Here is an 11,863-nt window from a genome sequence, read left to right as displayed (position 1 = left end):
GCCGTTTGAAGCGGGCGGGGCGGGGCCACTCCGCGCATGCGCAGCTCCCGCCCGGCTGCCGCGCGCAGGCCCCGCTGGGGGGCGGGAGAGAGCGCCCGCCCTGCCTGGGGCCGCTCCGGCCCGCTCGGAGGCCGTGGGGGGCCTCCTCTCTATGGTCTGGGGCAGCCTGGGGGACACTCCCCCCCCCCCGGGCTGTGGGAACCCCCCAGGACTGGGGGACACCCCCTCAGGACTTCCCTGTGGCCCCCCGGGGAACTGACCCCCCAGGGCTTCCCTGTGACCCCCTTGTGACCCCCCCCCGGGGCATAGACCCCCCCCCAGGGCGGTAGGATCCCCCCCAGAGCTTCCCTGTGCCCCCCCATGGGGCATGGACCCCCCCCAGCGCTTCCCTGTGACCCCCTTGTGACCCCCCCTGGGGCATAGACACCCCCCCCGAGCTTCCCTGTACCCCCCCCAGCGCATGGACCCCCCCCCAGGGCTTCCCTGTGCCCCCCCTCCCCGGGGCATTGACCCCCCAAGGCTTCCCTTTGACCCCCTTGTGACCCCCCCCGGGGCATAGACACTCCCCCCTCCCAGGCCGGTAGGACCCCCCCAGGGCTTCCCTGTGCCCCCCATGGAGCATGGACCCCTCCAGGGCGATAGGACCCCCCCCCCGGGATTTCCTGTGACCCCCCCCGGGGCATAGACCCCACCCCCGGGCGGTAGGACCCCCCCAGAGCGGGCGGTAGGACCCCCCCCAGAGCTTCCCTGTGCCCCCCCATGGGGAATGGACCCCCCCAGGGCGATAGGATCCCCCCCAGGGCTTCCTGTGCCCCCCCAGCCCTTTCCCAGCCGCTTTCTCCCTCCCGTGCCCCCGCTCCAGCCCAGGACAACCCCCCCCCGAGCTCCCCCCCAGCCCAGACACCCCCCTCCCCCCACACTCGGTCCCTTCTCCTCTTTATTCGAGCTGATGGCGGAGGAGGGAGAAGGGGGGTGATGGAGGGGGGGGGGGGAGTCCCGAGGGGGGGGGACACCCCCAGGGGATGGGGGGGGGGGGCTGGCGAGCTGGGGGGGGGGGTGTCTCCCCCAGTGGCCCCCCCGGGGGTCCCGGCCAAGCCATTCACAGTATGTACAGAAACGCCGCCGCGTACAAAAATAAAAGCTCTGCACGACCCCCCCCCGCCGAGACCCCCCCCCCCCCATCCCGCCGCTACAAGGCCACGTCGCGGGGGCACAGGCCAGGCCTGACCCCCCCCCCCACAAAAAAAATAAATTTGGGGGGGGGGTCAGATCCCCCGCGAACCCCCCCAACACCCCCCAGCACCATTGCACCCCCCCCGCCGTGCCCCCCCCTCCACAAATTAAGGGAGACCCCAACCCCGATGCTACAGTACAGTGTTCAGAAATGGGGGACCCCCCCCCAAAAAAAAGCTGTTTTGGGGTCTGCCCCCCACCCCGGACCCCCCCACCCCACCCCCCCCAAGAGGGATTTTTGGGGGGGCACCTTGTTATTGCTTCACCTCGATTGGGGGTTTGGGGGGGGGGGAGACCCCCCCCATTATGGCCTGGACCCTGCACAGCGGGTTTGGGGGGATCCTGCTTGGGGGGGGCCCCAATAGTGAGGGCTCCCCCCCCCCAGGAGAGCTGGGGGCAATTGGGGGGGGGGGGGGGCAACGCTGGGGGTCCCTGTGCAAAATGGGGGAGTGAGCGGAAGACTTTGGGGGGGGGACGTGCACCCCAAATTAGGGGGGGGCTCTCCCCGTGCCCCCCCCCCCCCCCCCCGCCAGGCCTCGTCTCCCCCCCCCCAGCCCCCAAATTGCGCCCCCCCGGGGTCCGTCCTCCCTCTGGATAAATGGCTTTAGGTGGGGGGGTCCCCGCTGGCCCCCCCGGTTTATTTTGGGGGGGGTGGGTGTGTCTGTCCATATTTCCTTTTTTCCTCCCCTGGGGGGGGGGGGGGGGGGGGCGCGTTTTATCTCTTTTTTTGTCTTTTCAAGTTTTTTAAAAATACAATAAAAATTCCCTCTCCCCCCACGCCCCCCCCCCCAAAGAAACCCCGTCGAATTAAAATCGAATTTAAATCGAATGAAAAAATGAAAGTGAAAAGAAATAAAAATTCAAGTTAAATTAAAGGAAAAAGAAAGTAAAATGAAAATAAAAATAAAAATTAAAAATGAAAAGAAAATGAAAATAAAATGAAAATGAAAATAAAAAGAAAATTAAAATTAAATTGAAAGAAAAATAAAAATAAAATGAAACTAAAATGAAAAACGAAAATAAAATTAAAATGAAAAGGAAAAGAAAATGAAAATTGAAGTTAAAATTGAAAGAAAAATGAAAACAAAATGAAAATGAAACTAAAATAAAAAATGAAAATAAAATGAAAAGGAAAAGAAAATGAAAAGAAAATTAAAATAAAATTGAAAGAAAAATGAAAATAAAATGAAACTGAACCAAAAATGAAAATAAAATTAAAAGGAAAAGAAAATGAAAATTAAATTAAAATGAAAATTAAATTTAAAAAATGAAAAAATTAGAATAAAATTAAAAGCAAACGGAAAATAAACGGCAAATCAAAATAAAATAAATCTGAGTCCTGCCGGGGGGTGCCCCCGCCATCCACAGGGGGGGTCACCACTCCCCGCCCGCATCCCCCCCCCCGAGTCCGTTCCGCTCCTCCTCCTCCTCCTCCTCCTCCCGCCCCCCCCCCCCCTCGGGGGGTCTCCCGGGGGGCTGCCGGGCGCCGCCGTCGGCGGGGGGGGGGGCGCAGGGGGCCGCCTCCCGCCCCTCCTCATCCTCGTCCAGCGGCAGGTCGAAGCGGAAGCGGCGCGGGGGGGGCGCGGGGGGGGCCGGGGGGGGCTCGGGGCTCTGGGGGGGCACCCGCCGCTGGTACCAGTCCCGGTTCTCCTCCAGCCGCTCCAGGATCTCCTGCGCGTCCGGGTGCACCAGGTCGGCCCAGGTCTCCCACAGCGGGTGCACGATGTAGTCGATGAACCCCACCTGGGGGGGCACGGGGACGTTGGGGACACGGCGGGGACAGGGACTGCGGGGGGGGGGCGGCCCTGGCCCCTGCCGGTACCCGAGGAGGCGATGAGGGGACCCCCTGGGGCGCCTGTGCTTGGGGACACCCGGTTGGGGACGTGGGGTGGCACCGGGGGGGCCCTGTTCCTGTGGGACATTCAGTTGGGGATGTGGGGTGGCACCGGGGGGGCCCTGTCCCCACGGGACATTCAGCTGGGGACGTGGGGTGGCACCGGGGGGCCCTGTCCCCATGGGACATTCAGCTGGGGACATGGGGTGGCACCGGGGGGGCCCTGTTCTCATGACACACTCAGTTGGGGACATGGGGTGGCACCGGGGGGGCCTGTCCCCATGGGACGTTCCCTTGGGAACATTGTGGTGGCACTGGGGGGGCCCTGTTCTCATGGGACATCCAGCTGGGGACATGGGGTGGCACCGGGGGGGCCCTGTCCCTGTGGGACATTCAGTTGGGGACATGGGGTGGCACCCGGGGGGGGGCCTGTTCTCATGACACACCCAGCTGGGGACATGGGGTGGCACCGGGGGGGCCCTGTCCCCATGGGACATTCAGCTGGGGACATGGGGTGGCACCGGGGGGGGCCTGTCCCCATGGGACGTTCCCTTGGGAACATTGTGGTGGCACTGGGGGGGCCCTGTTCTCATGGGACATCCAGCTGGGGACGTGGGGTGGCACCAGGGGGGCCTTGTCCCCACGGGCCACCCAGTTGGGAGGGGACATGGGGCTGTCACGGGGGGTCTCTGTTCCCACAGGACACCCATCACATGTGTCCCCCCGTATGTCCCCCCCCTCCACATGTCCCCCCCCTGTGTCCCCCCCTGACCTGGGACTTCTCCACCGAGCCCGTGTGTTTGTCGCACATGGGGCTGATCCCCATCCCCCTCCGCGTGTGTGTCCCCCCCAGGCCCCGCGTGTCCCCCCCCCGCCCCGCGTGTCCCCCCCACCTGGGACTTCTCCACCGAGGCCGTGTGTTTGTCGCACATGGGGCTGATCTCCATCCCGCGCTCCCGCTCGCGGTCCCCCTGACGGAAGAACTCCTCCATGATGCGCTCGGTCCACTGCCGGTAAAGCGCCAGCGGCTTCGTGGGGTTGCTCAGGTCGGCGCAGTGCACCATGTTCCTCAGGACCTGCCGAGAGCCCCCCCAAACCCCCATCAGGGCCGTCACACCCCCCCATGGCCCCCCCCGCAGCGCCCCCCCCCCCAACCTGGATCCTGTCGGTGTAGTTGTCCAGCAGCAGCACCCCGGAACTCGTCACCTTCTTGGTCTCCACCATCGTCTTGAGGTCGGCCAAGAGGCTCATGTGCTTGGACATGTCGGTGGCCAGGACCTGGGGGAGATGCGGGTCAGGATGTGGCCCCCCCCCGCGGCTCGGGGGGGTGTTTCGTTCGGGGGGGGTCTCACCATGTCGATGACCATCTTGCGCAGGGTCTGGCGCTGGCGCCGGCTGAGGTTCTGGAAGATGTCGCAGTTCTCCTCCTGCAGCAGCTTGAAGCCCACGGCCAGGTGGTGGTTCTCCAGCACCGACTCGTCGTTGTACATCAGCGCCAGCTCCGAGTCTGGGGGGACGCGGGGGGACACGGGGGGACACACAGGGGACACACGGTGAGGGACAGGGCGCGGGGGGCGCCTGCGAGATGATCTGCGGGGCAGGATGGAGCGCGGGGCGGCGGGGGTGTGCGAGGAGGCGCGTGTGCGAGGTGACGTGTGTGGGGTGACATGTGCGAGGTGACACGCGTGTGTGAGGTGATACGTGTGTGCGAGGTGACACGCGTGTGTGAGGTGATATGTGTGTGCGGGGTGACGTGTGTGTGCAAGGTGACATGTGTGTGAGAGGACACATGTGTGCAAGGTGACGTGTGTGAGAGCACACGCATGTGCAAGGTGACACGTGTGAGAGGACACGTGTGCGAGGTCACACACGTGTGTGGGGTGACATGTGTGTGCAAGGTGACACGCATGTGTGAGGACATGCATGTGTGAGGTGACACGTGTGTGCGGGGTGACGTGTGTGTGCGGGGTGACGTGTGTGTGCAAGGTGACCCATGTGTGCAAGAGGACATGCATGTGCAAGGTGACACATGTGTGAGATGATATGCATGTGCAAGGTGACATGTGTGTGAGAGGACACATGTGTGCGAGGTCACACACGTGTGTGGGGTGACGTGTGTGAGGTGACGTGTGTGTGCAAGGTGACACACGTGTGTGAGGACATGCATGTGTGAGGTGACACGTGTGTGGGGTGACGTGTGTGTGCAAGGTGACCCATGTGTGCAAGAGGACATGCGTGTGCAAGGTGACACATGTGTGAGAGGACACGTGTGTGCAAGGTGACATGCACGTGTGAGAGGACACACATGTGCGAGGTGACACACATGTGCAGGGTGACGTGTGTGTGTGAGGTGACACGTGTGTGGGGTCATGTGTGTGTGCAAGGTGACACGTGTGTGAGAGGAGATGCGTGTGTGAGGTGACATGCATGTGCAAGGTGACATGTGTGTGAGAGGACACGTGTGTGAGGTGACACACGTGTGTGGGGTGACGTGTGTGAGAGGTGACATGTGTGTGGGGTGATGTGTGTGTGCAAGGTGACATGCATGTGTGAGAGGACACGCGTGTGAGAGGTGACACACAAGCGCAGGGTGACGTGTGTGTGTGCGAGGTGACACGGGTGTGTGGGGTGATGTGTGTGCGCAAGGTGACATGTGTGTGCGAGAGGACGTGTGTGCAAGGTGACATGTGTGTGCAAGGCAATAGCCGTGTGAGATGACACATGTGTGCGAGATGACATGCGTGTGCAAGGCAACGGGCATGCAAGATGTCACATGCGTGCAAGATTACACACATGTGCAAGGTGACAGGCATGTGCGATGACCCACGTGTGCAAGACAACACACATGTGCAAGGGAACAGGCATTCAAGATGACACGTGTGTGAGATGACACACGTGTGTAAGGCAATAGCCATGTGAGATGACACACATGTGCGAGATGACACATGTGTGTGAGATGACACATGTGTGCAAGGCAACAGGCATTCAAGATGACACACGTGTGCAAGACGACGTGTGTGCAAGATGTGTGCAAGGCTGAGTGTGTGAGATGACGCGTGTGCGAGACGACGCGTTTGCAAGACAGCGCGTGTGTGCACGATGATGCGTGTGTGCAAGACAGGCACGTGCGTGTGCAAGACAACAGGCTTATACAAGATGGTTCACGTGCGCAAGATGACACACGTGTGCAAGAACACGTGTGCCAGGCGCCACGCGAGTGCAAGGCGCCGCCGGCGCGTGAGTCCGCGTGCACGTGCGGGACGGGCGCGCGCGCGGGAGGCAGCTCACGCACACACGAGACGCGGCGTGCGCGTGCGAGGCGTTGTCACACGCGTGTGCAAGCCCCCCCCCCCCCCCCAGCTCACTGGTGTTGATGAGGAACTGGTTGGAGACGCCGGGGTGGTCGACGTCGTGGATGGCGGCGGCGAACAGGGCTGCCAGGATCTCCAGGTCGGTGAACACCGCCTGCGGCACCAGCGCCTCAGCACCCGCCCCGCACCCCAAAACCTTCCCCCCCCCCGCCAAAACAACTGGGGACCCCCCCCAGATCGTGGGAGTGAGGCGCTCGGGGGTCCCAGCACCCAGAGATCCTGATGGGGACCCGGCACCTGGAGACACTGGTCTGGGGACCTCCCCAATATCAAGGGACACCCCCAATGCCCAGGGACACCCCAACATCCAGGGACCCCTCGGTACCCAGGGACCCCAATATTCAGGGACCCCCAATGTCCAGGGGCCCCCCCAGCACCTAGGGACCCCCCCAGCGCCCAGGGACCCCCCAACACCCAGGGACCCCCCAACATCCAGGGACCGCCCCTTTATCCAGGGACCCCCCCAGGACCTCAGCACCCCAGCACCCCACTATTTTAGGATCCCAGCACCCAGGAACCCCGATATTTCAGGACCCTGGCACCTGGGGAGCCCAATATTTGGGGACCCTGATATCTGGGGACTCTGGCATTTGGGGACCCCAGGATCTCAGAAACCCAATATCTGGGGACTCTGGTATTTGGGGACCCCGGCATCTGGGGACCCCAATAGCTGGGGACCCTGACATCTGGGGACCCCAATATTTGGGGACTCCAGCATTCAGGGATCCCAATATCTGGGGACTTTGACATCTCAGGACCCCAATATCTGGGGACTCTGGCATCTGGGGATCATGGCACTTGGGGACCCCAATATCTGGGCACCCCAGTACCTGGGGACCATGGCATTTGGGCACCCTGACATCTGGGGACCCTGATATCTGGGGACCCCAATATCTGGGGACCATGGCATTTGGGGACCCCAATATCTGGGGACCCCAATATTTGGGGACCCCAACACCTGGGGACCATGGCATTTGGGGACCGTGACATCTGGGGACCCCGATATCTGGGGACCCCAATATCTGGGGACCATGGCATTTGGGGACCCCAATATCTGGCGACCCCAATATTTGGGGACCCCAACACCTGGGGACCATGGCATTTGGGGACCCTGACATCTGGGGACCCCGATATCTGGGGACCCCAACATCTGAGGACCTTGGAATTTGGGAACCGTGACATCTGGGAACCCTGATATCTGGGGACCATGGCATTTGGGGACCGTGACATCTGGGGACCCCAATATCTGGGGACCCCAATATCTGGGGACCATGGCATTTGGGGACCGTGACATCTGGGAACCCCGATATCTGGGGACCCCAACACCTGGGGACCATGGCATTTGGGGACCGTGACATCTGGGAACCCCGATATCTGGGGACCCCAACACCTGGGGACCATGGCATTTGGGGACCGTGACATCTGGGAACCCCGATATCTGGGGACCCCAACACCTGGGGACCATGGCATTTGGGGACCGTGACATCTGGGGACCCCAATATCTGGGGACCCCAACACCTGGGGACCATGGCATTTGGGGACCCTGACATCTGGGGACCCCAGTATCTGGGGACCCTGAACTTCAGGGACCCCATCACCCATTGCCCCCAGCACCTCCAGATCGCCCCCCTCCCCCAAACCCCATCCCCCAACCCCTCTACCACCCCGGGACAGATCCCCCCACTCCCCAATGTGTCCCCCCATCCCCGAGGGGTCCCCCCCCACCCCCCCACGAGGGGCGGGGGGCTCACGTCGAGGGCGGGGGTGCCCAGCAGGACGTGGGTGGACTGCATGACGTCGGCGGCGTGCAGGCTGTTGTGGTAGGCGACGTCGGCGTGGTAGTGGTCCTCCAAGGTCAAGGTGTAGGTCAGCAGCGTCTCCACCGGGATCCTGAAGGTCTTCACCAGCTCCCGCTCCTGGGGGGTAGGGGGGGGATCAGCCCCCACCCCCCACACCCCCCCCATCATCCCCCCCAGGACCCAGGGGATGGGCGGAGTGGGGATGGGGGGGATGGGATGGGGATGGGGGGGGGGGAGGGGGGATTGGGGGGGGGATTGGGGGGCTGGGGTGGGAATGGGGGGGTTGGGGGGGATTGGGGGGGTTGGGGGAGAGTTTGGGGTGGAATTGGGGGGGATTGGGGGACTGGGGCGGGAATGGGGGTATTGGGGGGGAGTTTGGGGTGGAAATGGGGGGACTGGGGGTGAGTCTGGGGTGGGAATGGGGGAGCTGGGGGGGATTGGGGGCGGGAATGGGGAGGATGGGGGGATTGGGGGGCTGGGGTGGGAATGGGGGGTTTGGGGGGGTCAGGAGGGGGTTGGGGGATTGGGGGGAATTGGAGGTGATGGGGAGGGTTGGGAGAATGGGGTGTGATGTGGGGGTTGGGGTGGGAATGGAGGGGTTGGGGGGTGCTGGGGGGGTATGGGGGGGCGTTGGGGGGTTTTTTGGGGGGGTGGGGGGGGCCGGGGGGACCCCGCACCTGGAATATCGTGTACATGATGCAGCTGAGCGAGCGGTTGTTGGAGTATTCGGAGACGCGGAAGATGTTCAGGCCCCACTTGTTGAGGCTGTCGAGCTCCTGGGGGGGAGGAACACGCCGGGGGGGGGGGGTGGGTACGGCACAGACCCCCACTCCCCTTTATTCCCCCCCCCCCCCATCCCAGTGACCCCCCCTCACCTTGCCCAGCAGCTCCTCCCGGTCGGTTTTGACGCCGAAGCGGGGGACGCCGGAGCCGCCGGGGCCGGGGGTGGGGGGCGGCTTCTTCACCCCACTGATCTGCCCCATGGGGGGGGGCGGCTGCCGCCGCTTCTTCTCCCGCTCCTTGGGGCCGGGGGCCGGGATCTCCACCTCGTGCTGCTTGTCTGGGGGGGGGGGCGGGCACAGGGAGGGGTCGGGGGGGCGCGGCCATGCCCCGACTGGGAGCCCCAACACAGCCCCCCCCCCCCCAGTGTGAGAGGGAGTGGGGATGGAGGGGCGTGTGAGGGGGTGAGTGTGCGAGGGAGCCCGTGTGAACATGTGTGTGCGGGATGCACGTGCAACAGATGCACGTGCAAGGGATGCGTGTGCAAGGGATACGTGTGCAAAGGATATAAGTGCAAGGGATGTGTGTGCAAGGGATGTGTGTGCAAGGGACGCATGTGCAAGTGATACGTGTGCAAGGGACACATGTGCAAGGGATATAAGTGCAAGGGATACGTGTGCAAGGGATATAAGTGCAAGGGATGTGTGTGCAAGGGATGTGTGTGCAAGGGACACATATGCAAGGGATACGTGTGCAAGGGACACATGTGCAAGGGATATAAGTGCAAGGGATACGTGTGCAAGGGATATAAGTGCAAGGGATACGTGTGCAAGGGACACATGTGCAAGGGATATAAGTGCAAGGGATACATGTGCAAGGGACACGTGTGCAAGGGACACATGTGCAAGGGATATAAGTGCAAGGGATGTATGTGCAAGGGATATGTGTGCAAGAGATGCATGTGCAAGGGATATAAGCGCAAGGGATAGGTGTGCAAGGGATGCGTGTGCAAGGGAGGCATCTGCAAGGGATATAAGTGCAAGGGATGCATCTGCAAGGGATGCATGTGCAAGGGAGCACACATGAACATGCGTGTGCATGGGGCGCATGTGCGACAGATGCATGTTTAAGGGATGCGTGTGCAAAGGATACACGTGCAAGGGATGCGTGTGCAAGGGATGCGTGTGCAAGGGAAGAGGGTGCAAGGGAAGAGGGTGCAAGGGATATAAGGACAAGGGATGTGTGTGCAAAGGATGTGTGTGCGAGGGAGCACACATGAACATGCATGTGCATAGGATGCACGTGCAATAGATGCACATTTAAGGGATGCGTGTGCAAAGGATACATGTGCATGGGATGCGTGTGCAAGGGAGCACACATGAGCATGCGTGTGCACGGGGCACACATGCGACAGATGCACCTTTAAGGGACGCGTGTGCGAGGCACACACGTGCATGGGATGCGCGTTTAAGAGACGTGCAAGGGCTGCGTGTGCCAGGGCCCTGCGTGCTGCTGGGGGGGCCCCTCCTGGAGGGCTCCTGCTGGGGGGGTCCAGGGGGGTCCCGGGGGGGCCTGGTGGGGTCCCCTGGGGGTCCTGGGGCATTCCTGGGGGTCCCAGGGGTCCCCTGGGGGGGCTGGTGGGGGGCCCTGGGTGTTCCTGGGGGTCTCTGCAGGCCCTGGGGGTCCCAGAGGGGTCTATGGGGGTCTCAGGGGTCCCTGGGGGCCTCGCGGGGTTCCCTGGAAGTCCCATGAAGGGTCCTGGGGGTCCCGGGGGGTCCCAGGGGGGCCCCAGGGGGTTGCTGGGGGTCCCTGGGGGTTCTGGGAGGGTCCCAGGGGGTTGCTGGGGGTTCTGGGGGGTCCTGGGGGGGTCTCTGGGTATTGCTGGGGGTCCCTGGGGGTTCTGGGAGGGTCCCAGGGGGTTGCTGGGGGTCGCGGGGGGGTCCCGGGGGGGGTCTCACCGAGGAAGGTGCTGGAGATGTACTCGGAGACCTGGTTTCCGGAGCGGCTCATCTCGGAGAGGTGGGTCAGCTCCCGGTTCAGCATCCTCTTGAACTGGGGGGGCAGGGGGGGGGGGTGAGGGACGCACCCCACATTGTCCCCCACCTCTGGGACCCCCCCCCACCTCCAGGACACCCCTCCCGCCTCCAGGAACCCCCCCAGTTCAGGGACACCACCCCCCAAACCCCAGCTCCGGGGTGTGACCCCTGGGGAGGGACAAACACCCCGAGGCGGGGGGCGGGGGGGTCCCAGTCTGACCAGGCCTCCGGAGACTGGGACGGGACTGGGATGGGACTGGGATGGGACTGGGATGGGACTGGGAGGGGGACAAGGAAGGGGACAGGGACAGAGGCTCCACACAGGCCCCCACTATGTCCCCACAGTGCGGGGGGGGGGGCACTGGTGGTACTGGGGGGGACACGACACTGGTGGCACTGGGGGGGGGATACTGGTGGCACTGGGGGGACACTGGGAACCACCAACACTGTCCCAGCCCCAAGGCCCCTCCCCCGCCGGGAGCACCCAGGGGTGCCCCCCCCCTCCCCCCGGGGGGGGGCTGCGGCAGCGGGGGGGCCGCCTGTGCCCCCCCAAGTCCTCGCTGTCCTTGAGCGGGCCCCGGATGCTGCCCCCCCCCCCCCCCGCCCCCCCCCGCCGTGACTCATCCCTCGGCGGCGGCTGCGAGGCCGGGGGGGGGGGTGGGGGGGAGCGCGGGGCCTTCGCACCCCCTCGGGGCACCCCCAGACTGAGCGGGGCTGGGGGGTTCCCACCTCTGTCATGGCCCCCCCCAAAACCCCCAGACCCCATCGCCCCTCCCGGGGGCGGGGAGGACGCCTGGGCCCGCCCCCCCCCGTCCAGGTTGGGCCCGTCCCGGGGCGAGGGGGGGGCTGACACCCCCCCCCTCATTTCCC

At 63.8% G+C, this 11,863-nt stretch overlaps 1 protein-coding gene across 5 annotated transcripts in view; it reads right to left on the bottom strand.

The window, feature by feature from the left end:
• Window positions 1–1,946: 1,946 nt before the first annotated feature.
• The window catches only part of PDE4A (phosphodiesterase 4A), a 30,230-nt gene continuing 20,313 nt past the window's right edge, over window positions 1,947–11,863 (bottom strand). For 3 of the 5 annotated variants that reach the window (XM_074854669.1, XM_074854671.1, XM_074854670.1), the window contains 9 exons: window positions 10,916–11,009; window positions 9,113–9,297; window positions 8,915–9,013; window positions 8,190–8,354; window positions 6,433–6,532; window positions 4,420–4,574; window positions 4,223–4,345; window positions 3,961–4,143; window positions 1,947–2,976 (listed from right to left, as the gene is read on the bottom strand). In XM_074854669.1, the coding sequence (XP_074710770.1) occupies window positions 2,608–2,976; window positions 3,961–4,143; window positions 4,223–4,345; window positions 4,420–4,574; window positions 6,433–6,532; window positions 8,190–8,354; window positions 8,915–9,013; window positions 9,113–9,297; window positions 10,916–11,009 (1,473 nt within the window). In that variant the 3' untranslated portion in view covers window positions 1,947–2,607. The remainder of the gene's footprint in view (window positions 2,977–3,960; window positions 4,144–4,222; window positions 4,346–4,419; window positions 4,575–6,432; window positions 6,533–8,189; window positions 8,355–8,914; window positions 9,014–9,112; window positions 9,298–10,915; window positions 11,010–11,863) is intronic. The other 2 variants (XM_074854672.1, XM_074854674.1) reach the window with 2 other exon arrangements.

Source organism: Strix uralensis, chromosome 38 (genome assembly GCF_047716275.1).
Source record: "Strix uralensis isolate ZFMK-TIS-50842 chromosome 38, bStrUra1, whole genome shotgun sequence".
Classification (NCBI taxonomy): domain Eukaryota; kingdom Metazoa; phylum Chordata; class Aves; order Strigiformes; family Strigidae; genus Strix; species Strix uralensis.
This window is presented reverse-complemented; position numbering and strand designations above follow the sequence as displayed.